Source organism: Monodon monoceros, unplaced genomic scaffold (assembly GCF_005190385.1).
Source record: "Monodon monoceros isolate NGI ecotype Baffin Bay Population unplaced genomic scaffold, NGI_Narwhal_1 Super_Scaffold_18, whole genome shotgun sequence".
NCBI classification, from domain to species: Eukaryota; Metazoa; Chordata; class Mammalia; order Artiodactyla; family Monodontidae; genus Monodon; species Monodon monoceros.
In genome coordinates, this window is record NW_021703774.1 from 175,312,886 (window position 1) to 175,326,587 (window position 13,702).

Below are 13,702 nucleotides of genomic sequence, written 5' to 3' on the forward strand. Positions count from 1 at the left end.
GACTCAACCAACCATAGATCGAAAATATTTGGGGAAAAAAATTCCAGAAAGTTCCAAAAAGCAAAACTTAAATTTGCAGCGCACCAGCAACTATTTACATAGAATGTACGTTGAATTTACAACTGTTTAAATAGCATTTACATTGTATTAGGTATTATAAGTAATCTGGAGATGATTTAAGGTATACGGGAGGCCATGCATAGGCTACATGCAAATACTACACCATTTTACATGAGGGACTGGAGCATACGCAGATTTTGGTACCCTAGGGGTCCTGGAACTAGTCCCCTGCAGAAAACGAGGGATGACTGTACACTAAGCGCCCAGAACACTACCTGGCACAGAAACAGCAACACATGACAGCTGTTATTACTGGGCTTACCTGGACGTCTATTTCCTGAGGGATCATCTGGCTCTGAATCCAGGAACGCACATTGGCCAGCTCCTCCCTTTGTCCGTGAGAAAACTGCCGCTGCCGCCGCCCCATGCTTTCCAGGTGTTCTAGGTCTTCTTTCAGTACAATTTCTTTAACCCTGAAAACAAACGAACAAACAAACAAACAAAACCTTCACAGTCCTAAATAAGGCACAGGGTCTTTACCTTGTGATCTAAGAACAGCACTTCTTTTTACTTTGTAATACACTTTATATTTCTTGTTAGTATGTGACGTACACATCAAAAATATAACAACTGACTCATTTCTTTGTCAGATTGGTAAAGCTAGGCCTCTTTCTCTTGATGGAAAATACCTGTAGAGTGTTTTAATGAGTCATATGGAAGAAACAGATTTCCTTTAGGTCTTCTCTTCTTTTAGAATGAGAGAAAAAAGTCCAGGCTCTAAAAAACGTTCTCGTACCTGTGGGCTGTCTTGGAAAGCACTGCCTCTCTGTTTTCTTGTCTCAGGACACATAACATATTTATATTGTCACTACCACTACAACCATTGTTTTAAGAAATCATTTGTCTTTTGACTTCAAATGAATGAATTTGAAAATACATTTCTCTAAGGATATGTATAAAAACATTAAAAATCACTTTGTATTAAAAAACACACTTAAGAAACCATAAAACACTTATATAAAGGTGGGTCTTCTAACATGCTTTCTTACCTCTCAGGCACCTGATACGTCATCAGAATGCACTCAGGTGTTTGTTCTATCATTCTCCAGATGGACCCTTCAGCTAAGTTGGGAAATGTTTCTTTTTTCTGTACATCCTGAGATTGCTGCCCATTTTGAAAGATTTCAGAAGAATAATCACTAGTAGCAAAGTTTATACTGCTGCCACTGCTTCCTATCAAAAATCAACAACAAAAAAATTTGAAAATACCTGTCAGGGGCTGATTTGCCAAACTGGCCCTCATTCTTCAAAGACTTTGGCAACTAGCTGGTAGGGTCCTTCACCACCCAGCGCAGCCATCATCCCAGGTCACCTCAGCCTTCCAGTTCCTCGATCTTCCCAAGATCTCCTTCTCAGTCTTCCTGAACTAGCCTCCTCCCAAGGCCATTCCTTGTTTGTTCTCATCACCCACAACTGCTCCATCTCCAGCTCCGTCTCCAAAATCACCAACCTCTCAGCTTCAATTTCTTGTTTGCTTGTTCTACTGTTCCAACTACAAATTTGGAACAGTGCCTTAGCCATTCTGCTTAGAGCCCAAAGCCCATCATTCATTCAGTAGCACTCTGCAATACCTGAGACTTCTTTTTCCCTTTAATTTTCCACAACTATCAAAATGTAACTCTGATAAAGCCACTTATCAGTTCTGTTCTTATCTAAGCCCAAGTCGCCAAAGGCATAGAGAAAGTCACGTATAACAGGGTGCGTTGGTTCTACAGTAAATTCATCACCACCAGAGGATCATCACAAAGCCCGTAATCCTGGTACAGTTCTGTGGTCAGCACACTAGTCTATCCCCAGCAGGATTATCTTCTACTCCTCTATTTCCTCCCTCATTCTCACTTATTTTTTAAGAAAAAAAAAGGAAGCCACTAGAAAGGAAATTCATCATCCTGATACCAAACATAAACTTACTCGTATCTACATTCTCTCCTCACCGCCCTCCTGTTACAATAGAGAAGCCATCCATCCATCCCAAGGCCCATCGCTTCATGGCTGTTATGGGGCCTCATGGATCATTCCTTTCCTATCTTGCATGTGACCCTTCAAGGTCCTTCTCATTGACTTTGGAACAATTAAAACAAAACAAAACAAAGTACCTCTCTAATTTTTTAAAAAAGGGTATGGGTAAACATAAAAGACATTTTTCCTCATTAGAAAAATCTCATTAAAAGGTAATTGTTTAAGGCAAAAACAGTAACACTTCTATTGTGGGGTTTATAATACATGCTGAAGTAAAGTGTATGACAGAAATGGCACAAAAGAGGTACAATGGAAGTACTCTGTTTTAAGGTTCTTAGACATAAAGTGATGGACTAGGTATAATATGTGAAGGTAAACTGGGATAAGTAAAAGATGCATGTGTAAATCCTAGAGCAATGACTAAAAAAAAAAAGGAAAAAAGGAAAAAAGGAAAAAAAAATAAAAGAATAGCTGGGAGGCCAATAATGGAGAGAAAACGGAATCATTAAAAATACACAATTAACCCAAAAGGAGGAAGGGAAGAGAAAAAAGGAAGAAAGAGCAAATGAGACAAACATAAAACGAGTAGCAAGATGGAAGATTTAATTTAAACCTGATCATATCAATAATCATATTAAATGTAAATGGTCTAAGTACTCCAATTAAAAGTCAGAGACTGTCACATAGATAAAGAAGCAATACCCAACCATACAATGGTTACCAGAAATCAATTTTAAATATAAAGACACAGATAAAAGTAAAAAGATGGAAAAAAATATTCCATGTAAACACTATCAAAATAAAGCTGGAGGAGCTACACTGATATCAGACAAAGTGGACATCAAGAAAGGTACATTTCATAATAGAGAAACCAATTCATCAAAAGCACATAATCTTAAATGTGTATGCAACTAATAAAAGATTTTCAAAATACATGAAGCAAAATCTGATTGAACAGCAAGAAAAAAATAGACAAATTCACAATTATAGGTGGACATGTTAACAGCCCTATCTTAATAACTGAGAAAACAAGTAGATAGAAAATCAGTTAGGATGTAGAAGGCTGAATCAACATTATCAGCCAACTTGACCAAATTTACATTTACAGAAGATGCTACTTAACAACTGCACAACACACATTCTTTCCAAGTGCATATGAAACATTTATCAAGACAGACCAAATTCTGGACTATTAAACAAGCCTCAGTAAATTAAAAAAAAATACAAAGAATGTTGTCTGACTGCAATTAAGTTAGAAATCAATAAAATACCTGGAAAATCCCCAAATATTAGGAAATAAATACATGTCTAATAACCCATGGTCAAAGAAGAAAACATAAGGGAAATTATAAAATATTTTGGACTGAATGAAAATGAAAACACTCATACAAAAATTTGAGGGATGCAGCTAAAGCTGTGCTTACAGGGAAATATAAAACCTTAAATGTTTTTATTAGGAGGGGAAAAAAGGGTCTCAAATCAATGCTCTAAGCTTCCACCTTAAGAAATGAGAAAAAGAGTGAATAAAATCCAAAGTAAACACATGAAATAATAAAGATTAGAGCAGAAATCAATAAAATACAAGACAAAAAAATAGCAAATAAACCCAATGAGATCAAAAGTTGCTTCCTTGAAAAGTTAATAAAAGTGGTAAACATAGAGCCAGAATGATAAGGAAAAAGTAATAATATCAGCAAATAGAGAGGAGACATTAGTATAAATTCTAAAGACATTAAAAGGATAGGGACTATTATAAATAACTTTATGCCAATAAATTCAACAACTTAGATGAAATGGACAATGGATTTGTATCATCTTGAATGATACAAATTACCAAAGATCATTCTTTGGAATAGATAACCTGAGTCTATTAACCATGTCTATTAAAAAAAATCAAATTTGTTTTTAAAAACCCTTTCATAAAGAAAACTTCAGGCCCAGATAGCTTCACTGGTGAATTCTACCAACCATACTAAGGAAGATATAATATCAATTCAATACAAACTCTTCCAGAAAACAGAAGAGGAGGGAACAGTGCCCAATTCATTTCTTTTGTTAGGCCAGTATTATCCTGATACCAAAACCAGATAAAGACATCATAAGAAAAGAAGACAATGGACCAATATTTCTCATAATAGGTGCAAGAATCCTTAAAGTATTAGGATACAGGAATCTGGTAATATATAAAAAGGATAAAATAGCATGATCAAATACAAGGTTAATTTAATATTTGAAAATTAGTTAATGTAATTCACCATATTAACAGAACAAGGGAGAAAAAACATATGGTTAATCTCAGTAGAGGCAGAAGGGCTTCCCTGGTGGCAGGGGTTAAGAATCCACCTGCCAAGGCAGGGGACACAGGTTCGAGCCCTGATCTGGGAAGATCCCACATGCTGCAGAGCAACTAAGCCCATGTGCCACAACTACTGAGCCTGAGCTCTAAAGCCCGCGAGTCACAACTACTGAGCCCGCATGCCACAACTACTGAAGCCCTCGTGCCTAGAGCCCATGCTCCACAACAAGAGAAGCCACCGCAATGAGAAGCCTGTGCACTGCAACGAAGAGTAGCCCCTGCTCGCCACAACTAAAGAGAGCCACGTGCAGCAACGAAGACCCAATGCAGCCAAAAATAAATAAATAAATATATTTATTTTAAAAAATAGATGCAGAAAAAGCATCTCTGTAAATCTGCAGCAGAAAGGAACTTCCTCAATCTTACTGAAGGCCATTTAAGGAAAACCTACATTTAACATCATACTTACTGAAACTGTGACAGATTTCCCCCTAAGACGATGAACAAGGCAAGAATGTCTGTCTAACCACTTCTATTCAATACAGTAAGTCCCTACATACAAACAAGTTCCGTTCTGAAAGCACGTTCCTAAGTCCAATTTGTTTGTAAGTCCAACAAAGTTAGCAAGGTACCCAACTAACAAAATCGGCTATATAGTACTGTGCTGTAATAGGTTTATAATACTTTTCACACAAATAATGCATAAAAAACAAACACAAAAAATAAAGAAAACATGTTTAATCTTACAGTACAGTCCCTTGAAAAGTATAGTAGTCCAGTACAACAGCTGGCATCCAGGGGCTGGCATCGAGTGAACAGGCAAGAAGAGCTACTGACTGAAGGAGGGAGAGGAGGTGGGAGATGGCAGAGCTGAAGGGCCGTCAGCAGTAGGAGACGGAGGGCAAGCTACAGTGTCACTCACGCCTGATGCTGACGGAACGCACGTTCCCACCTTTGAAAATTTGCAACTTGAAGGTTCATATGTAGGGGACTTACTGTACTATATTGGGGGTCCTAGCCAGTCCAAAAAGGAAAGACAAATAAATTAAGGTATACAGATCAGAAAAGAAAAAGTAAAACTATGGCAAGTTTTGAGAATACAAGTTCGAAACACAAAATTTGATTGGCTTTCTATATGCTAACAACAAGCAATTGGAAATTGAAATTTTAAAATGCCATTTACAATGGCATCAAAATTACGAAATCCTTAGTGATAAATTTAGCAAAGTAAGTGTAACCTGTACACTGAAAACTACAAAACATTGCTGAGAAAAATTAAAGACCTACATAAATACACAGATCACACTCATGGATCAGAGGACTCAATACTGTTAGGATAATAATTCCTCCCACATTGGTCAGTAGATTCAACATGATGTCAATCAAAATCCCAGCAGGCTTTTGTGTAGGAATTAAGAAACTGATTCTACAACTTATTTATTTTTACATCTTTTTTTTTATCAAGGTAGCATTGGTTTATGACATTTATAAGTTTCATGTGTACACTGTTATTTCTACTTCTGTATACATTACAGCGTGCTCATCACCAAAAATGTAGTTTCCATTACCATACATTTGACCCCCTTTACCCACTTAGCACCCCCCTTTCCCTCTGGTAACCACTATTCTGTTCTCTGTAACTACAGAGTATTTGTTTTTGTGTTTTTCTTCATTTTTTTGGTCTGTTTGTTTTTTATATTCTACACATGAGTGAAATCATACAGTATTTGTCTTTCTCCTCTGCTTTATTTCACCTAGCATAATACCCTCGAAGTCCATCCATCTTGTTGCAAATGGCAAGGTTTCCTCTTTTTATGGCTTAATAGTACTCCATTGTGTGTACTGTATATAGATGTATTTTAAAATTAAAAAAATGTTTAATATACATCACTTCTTTATCCATTCATCCATTGATGGGCACTTACATTGTTTCCATATCTTGACTACTGTAACTAATGCTGTTATGAACAGAAGGATGCATATATCTTTTTGAATTAGTGTTTTCATTTTCTTTGGCTAAATACCCAGAAGTGGAATAGCTGGATCATATTGCAGTTCTATTAATTTTCTGAGGAGTCTCCATATGTTTTCCATAGCAGCAACACCAATTTACGTTCCCACCCACAGTGTATGAAGGTTTTCTTTTCTTCACATCCTTACCAATACTTGTTATTTCTTGCCTTTTTGATAACAGCCATTCTAATGGATATGAGGTGATAATCTCTTTGTGGTTTTGATCTGCAGTTCCTAATAATTAGTGATGTTAAACATCCTTTCATGTGCTTGTTGGCCAACTACATGTCTTCTTTGGAAAAATGTCTATTCAGCTCCTCTGCCCGTTTTTTAATCGGGTTGTGTGTTTTCTTCTTGTTGAGTTGTATGAGTTCTTTATATATTTTGGATATTAACCCCTTATGATTTGCAAATATCTTCTCGCATACAGCAGGTTGTCTTTTCATTTTGTTAATGGTTTTCTTTGCTGTGCAGCTGCTTTTGTTTCCACTGAGGAGATATATTAGCAGAAAGATATTGTTAAGACTGATGTCAAAGAGTGTACTGCCTATGTTTTAATCTAGGAGTTGTATGGTTTCGGGTCTTACATTCAAGTCTTTAATTCACTTTGAGTTAATTTTTGTGCATGCTGTGAGACAGGGGTCTAGTTTCCGTTTTTTGTATGTAGCTGTCCAGTTTCCCCAATGGCATTTACTTAAGAGATTATCCTTTCTCCATTGTATGTTCTTTGCTCCTATGTCTTAAATTAATTGTCCATATATGTGTGGGTTTATTTCTGGGCTCTCAATTCTGTTCCACTGAGCTATGTATCTGTTTTTCTGCCAATACCATGCTGTTTTGATTACTATAGTTTTGTGATATAGCTTGAACTCAGGGAGTATGATACCTTGAACTCAGGGAGTTCTTTCTTCTCAGGATTACTTTGGCTATTTGAGGTCTTTTGTGGTTCCATATACATTTTATAATTTTTTGCTCTATTTCTGTGAAAAATGCCCTTGGGATTTTGATAGGGATTGTACTGAATCTGTAGATTGCTTTAGGTAGTATGTACATTTTAACAATGTTAGCTCTTCTAATCCTTGAGCATGGAACATCTTTTCATTTATTTCCATCTTCTTCAATTTCTTATATTTTTCAGTATGCAGGTCTTTCACCTCTTTTTGTTAAATTCATTCCTAGATATTTTATTCTTTTTGTTGTGACTGTGGGATTTTCTTAATTTCTCTTTCTGCTCATTTTTAGTGTATAGAAACACAACAGGTTTTTGTATGTTGATTTTATACCCTGCAATTTTATTATATTCATTTATTATTTCTAGTAGTTTTTTGTGTGTGTGGAGTCTTTAGGGTTTTCTATATATAAAATCATATCATCTGCAAATCGTGTTCGTTTTCCTTCTTTTACAATTTGGATGCCTTCTGTTTCTTTTTCTTGCCTAATTGCTCTGCCTAGGACTTCCAATACTATGTTGAGTAAGAGTGGTGAGAGTTGGCATCCTTGTCTTCTTCCAGATCTTAGAAGGATAGCTTTCAGCTTTTCACCACTGAGTATGATGTTAGTTGTGGGTCTGTCATACATGGTCTTTACTATGTTGAGGTATGTTCCTACTATACCCATTTTATAGAGAGTTTTTAAAAATTATAAATAGATATTGAATCTTGTCAAATGTTTTTTCCGCATCTCTTGAGATGACCATCTGATTTTTATCCTTCTTTCTGTTAATCACAGTGTTTCACATTGACTGATCTGTGGATGCTGAGCCATCCTTGCATCCCTGGAATAAATCCCACTTGATCATGATGTATGATCCTTTAAATGTATTTGCTAACCTTTTTTCAGGATTTTTACATTTAGGTTCTTCAGAGATGTTGGCCTGTAATCTTCTTTTTTTGTGTGCTGTCCTTGTCCGGTTTTGGCATCAGGCAATGATGGCCCTGTAAAATGAGTTGGAAAGTGTTTCCCCCTCTTCAGTTTTTGGGAAGAGTTTTGAAAAGCATAGGTATTAAATTTTCTTTGAATGTTTGGGAGAATTCACCTGTGAAGTTGTCTGGTCCTTGACTTCTGTTTTTTTGCGACGTCTTTGATTACTGTTTCACTCTCTTTACTAGTAATCAATCTATCAAGATTTTCCATTTCTTCATGATTCACTCTTATAAAGCTGTATGATTCTAAGAATTTGCCCATTTCTTCTAGGTTGTCCAGGTAGTTGGCATGTAGCTGTTCACAATATACTCTTCTAATCCTCTGTATTTCTATGGTATCGTATTTCTCCTCTTTCACTTCTGGTTTTCTTTATCAGAGCTTTATCCCTTTGTTTCTTAGTGAGTCTAGCTAAAGGTCTGTCAATTTTGTGTCTATTTCATTTCTTCTGACTCTGATCTTTATGTCCTTCCTTCTACTGACTTTGGGCTTCGTTTGTTCTTCTTTTTCTAGTTCCTTTGGGTGTAAAGTTAGACTGTTTGATATTTTTCTTGTTTCTTGAGGTAGGCCTGGATTGCTATAAACTTTCTTCTTAGTATTGTTTTTGCTGCATCCCGTAGGCTTTGTCATGTTGTATTGTCATTTGTCTTCAGGTAGTTTTTGATTTCTCCTTTGATTTCTTCACTGACTCAATAGTTGTTCAGTAGCATGTTGTTCAGTCTCTACATATTTGTGAGTTTTCCAGCTTTCTTCTCATAGTTGATTTGTAGTTTCACACGACTGTGATTAGAAAAAATGCATGATATGATTTCCATCTTCTTAAATGCACTGAGACTTGTTTTGTGTGCCAACAGATGATCTATCCCTGAGAAAGTTCTATGTGGACTTGAGAAGAATGTGTATTCTGCTGCATTTGAATTGACTATACAAATCCATGAATCCATCTGGTCTAATGTTTCATTTAAGACCACTGTTTCCTTGTTCACAGGACATCTATTCATTGATGTAAGAGGAGTTTTAAAGTCCCCTACTGTTATTGTGTTGCTGCAAATTTCTCTTTTTAGGTCTGTTAATAATTGCTTTGTATATTTTAATGCTCCTATGCTAGGTGCATAAATATTAATAACTGTTATATCTTCCTGATGACTTGTCCCCTTCATCATTATATAATGTCCATCTTGTCTCGTTACCTTTTTTGGCTTGAAGTCTATTTTGTCTGATATATGTATGGCTATACCACTTTCTTTTGGCTGCCATCTGCTTGGAGTATCATCTTCCATCCCTTCTTTTGTGTCTATGTTTGTCTGTTGAGCTGAGATGGGTCTCCTGGAGGCAGTGTATAGTTGGGTCTTGTTTTGTAATCCATCCAGCCACTCTGTGACTTTTGACTGATGAATTCAATTCATTTACACTTATGGTGATTATTGGCAAATGGGGACTTAGTACTACTGCCTTTTAATCTTTTGTTTTCTGGTTGCTCTATTTCCCCATTGTTTCTTTTCCTTGTGTTTCTGTCTGCCATTTTGGTTTGGTGGTTTTGTATGATGTTCTTCTCAGTTTTTTTTTTTTATGTTTCGTGCCTCTGCTCTAGATTTATGTTTTGTGGTTACCATGAGGTTTGCACAAAATATCTCATAGATAAAATAGTCCTTTTTATGCTGAGAGCACCTTATCTTCACTTACCTATACAGGTCTGTCCCTTTCATCTTCCCCTTTTATGTTCTAGTTGTCATAAATTATCCCTTTTTAAGTTGTCAGCTTGTTACCAAATTGAAGTAGCTATAGTTATTTTTACTGCTTTCCTTCTTTTTAACTTTTATGCTGTAATAATGTGCTTAAAAACCTATTCTGACTGAGTTGTGATTTTTCTGATTCTATTTTACCTAACTCAAGGTTTTGTGTACTTTTGTCTTTTCATTTCAGGCAGAAGAGCTCCTTTGAACATTTCTTGTAAGGCAGGTCTAGTGGTGATGAACTTCCTCAGCTTTTGTTTGTCTGGGAAAGCCTTTACTTCTCTTTCATATCTGAAGGGTAACTTTGCTGGATAGAGTATTCTTAGCTGACAGATTTTATATTTCAGTATTTTGAGAATGTCATTCCACTCCGTCTTGGCCTAGATTGTTTCTGTTGAGAAAACTGCTGATAGCCTAATGGGGGTTCCTTTGCAGGTTATCATCCTTTTTCCCCTGGCTGCCTTTAAAATTCTTTCTTTGCCATTGACTTCTGACAGTTTTAATATGATGTGTCTTGGAGAAGAAGGTTTTTTTGTGTTGAGGTAATTAGGTGTTCTCTTAGCTTCATGGACTTGTATATCCAGTTCCTTCCCCATGCTCGGGAAGTTCCCACTTATTATTTCTTTATAGTCTCTATTTATCCTTAATTTTTGCCATCTTAATTGCAATGTGCCTTCGTGTGGTCCTCTTTGGGATTATCTGTTCTTCTTGGACTTGGATATGTTTCCTTTCCCAGGTTAGGGATATATTCAGCTATTATATCTTCAGATATGTTCTCTGCCCCTTTCTCTCTCTCTTCTCTTTCTGGAACCTCAAAAATGTGAATGTTAGTATGCCTGGTGTTGTGCCAGATGTCTCAAACTGTCCTCACATCTTTTTATTCTTTTTCCTGTTCATCTTCAGTGATTTCCACTACTCTGTCTTCCACCTCACTGGTCCATTCCTCTGTACCATTTTGTCTACTGTTGATTCCTTCTAGTGTATTTTTCATTTCAATGATTGTATTCTTCACCTCTGTTTGGTTGTTCTTTATATTTTCTAACTGCTAAAAACTTCTAATTTCTCTCTCTGTTCATCCATTCTTCTTCGGAGTTCTCTAATCATCTTTACAATCATTACCTTGAACTCTTTCTTGGGTAGATGGACTATCTCCACTTCACTTAGCTCTTCTGGGGTTTAAATCTTATTCCTTTGCTTGGAACATGTTCCTCTGTTGCCTCATTCTGCCTAACTTGCTGTTTTTATTTCTGTGTATCTGGTAGGTTGGTTGCTGGTGTGTGGGCTAGGTCCACAGGCTACGGGGCTGTGGTTGTCCTGGGGTTGGTGCTCGCCCACTGTTGGGTGAGGCTGGTTCCAAGGCTAGAACAGGCTCATTGGTGGCTGGGATAGGGGATTCTGGGTCTGGTGCGTGCCCTCTGGTAGGTGGAGCTAGGTCCCAGGGTCTCTGCGTGCAGGGCCCTGGGTGTCCCAGATCTAGTGCCTGCCCAGTGGTGTGTAGAGCCTGGTCCTTGGCCCTCTGGTGGGCAGGGCTGTGTCCCGGGGAAGGTGTGGGCTCAGGGGGTCTTAAGGCTGACTGTCTGCTGTTGGGTGGGGCTGTGTCCCTGCCCAGTTAGTTGCTTGGCCTGAGGCGTCCCAGCCCTGGTGCCTTAGGGCTGGGGGGTGGGGTGGGGCTGCGTCCTGTGGCTAATAAGCTACAACAAGGATTCCCAAATGGCGCTTGCCAGCAACAGAGTCCATGTGGCAGAACGAGCTCCCAGAAATGGCTGCCACCATGCCTATGTCCCCAGGGGTGAGCTCCAATTAATTGCTTCCTGCCTCTTGGGGAGACTCTCCAAGATCAGCATGTGGGTCTGACCCAGGCCCCTTTCAGATTACTGCTTCTGCCCTGGGTCCTGGAGCAGGTGAGATTCTCTGTGAGCCTTTTAAGAGTGGAGTCTCTATTTTCCACAGCCCTCTGGCTCTCCCAAAAGTAAGCACCGCTGGGCTTCAAAGCCAAAAGTTCTTGGGGCTCATCTTCCTGGAGTAGAACCCCCAGGCTGGGGGGCCCAATGTGGGACTCAGACTTTTTGCTCCTTGGGGAGAACCTTGCAATTGTAATTATTCTTCCATATGTGGGTCACCCACCCAGCGTATGGGTCTTGCCTATACTGCGACTCCCCACCACCTACCCATCTCGTGGTTCCTTCTTTAAATCTTTAGTTGTAGAAGATCTTTTGCAGTAGGTTCTGGTCTTTTTCATCGACAAATGTTCCGTAAATAGTGGCAATTCTGGTGTGCCTATGAGAGGAGGTGAGCTCACACCATATATAAAAAGTAACTAAAAACGGATCACAGACTTAGCTATATAGAAGCTTAATCTCTAAAATTTCCCAGAGAAAACAGGAGACTATCTTAGTGACTTCTAGTTAGGCAAGGACTTCTTTAAAAAGGACATAAAAGGCACAACTTACAAAAGAAAAAACTGATAAACTGAACTTCATCAAAATTTAAAAACATTTGCTCTTCAAAACGAAGATAAAAATAAAAGATCAAAAAAAAGGGCAAGGCACACAACAGGGAAGAAATTTTTGCAAAACAAGTATTTGATAACAGACTTATATCCAGAATGTATACAGAACTCTTACTACTCAATAAGAAAACTAACAAACCACCCCCACAAAACAAGCAACAGATGTGAACACATATGAATGGCAAATAAGTACACAAGAAGACAGCCATCACCATTAATCAACAGTCAATAAAACCACAATGAGGTATCACTGTGTATACACTGGAATGGCTAAAATTTAAATGATGGACAATACCCAGTGTTGGCCAGGATGCACTGCAATTGAAGCTCTCATATGTGGCTGATAGGAAAGCAAACGGTACAGCCACTTTGGAAAACAGCTGGCAGTTCCTTATAAAGTTAACCGTATACTTACCATGTGACCTAGCAATTTCACTCTGAGGTATTTACCCAAGAAAAATGAAAACATATGTCCACAAAAAGACTCATACACTAATGTTCACAGCAGCATTATTCATAATAGCCCCAAACTGGGAACAACCGAATAACCATCAACTGATGAATTGCTATCCATACAATGTAATTCCACTGGGCCATAAAAAGGAACAAATTACTGATATACACAATAAGGATGAATCTCAACAGCACTATGCTGACACAAAAGACTGCAAACTGGATGAGTCGATCTATATGAAGTTACAGAAAGAGCAGCATTAAAGTGACAGAAAGCAGACCAGTGCTTGCCAGGAGGTGGAGGATCAGGGCGGCAGACAGACCACGAACGGTCATAGTCTGGAAACGGTCTATATGGTGACGGTGGCGGCGGTTACACGAATGTAGACAATCTGTGAGAATTCTTGATTTGTACCCCTAAATTTGGTGAATTTATTGTATGTAAATATACCCCAATAAAGCTTACAAAAAGAAAAGAAATACTTTACTTTCACGCCAGGACCAAAACCAGACAGCCTGTTACCTAGTCACCTCCTGACCACAGAGGGTGAAGGAGGTGTCACTTTGATCCACTACCTGCTGCTGCAGAACCAGCTCCCAGCGGAGAAGCCTCATGCAGGGGCACTGTAGACAGTCCACTGGGAGGAAAACGATCGTCCTTATTCTCACTGTTGAGACTGACAGGCTGCAAGAAAGTAA

The 13,702-nt window shown here is 38.1% G+C and overlaps 1 protein-coding gene across 1 annotated transcript in view; it reads right to left on the reverse strand.

The window, feature by feature from the left end:
- Positions 1 to 13,702, reverse strand: part of PER3 (period circadian regulator 3) — a 64,089-nt gene that overhangs the window by 3,914 nt on the left and 46,473 nt on the right. Inside the window, 3 exon segments of the mRNA XM_029227559.1 lie at positions 383 to 533; positions 1,110 to 1,293; positions 13,580 to 13,688. Coding sequence (XP_029083392.1) covers positions 383 to 533; positions 1,110 to 1,293; positions 13,580 to 13,688 — 444 coding nt within the window.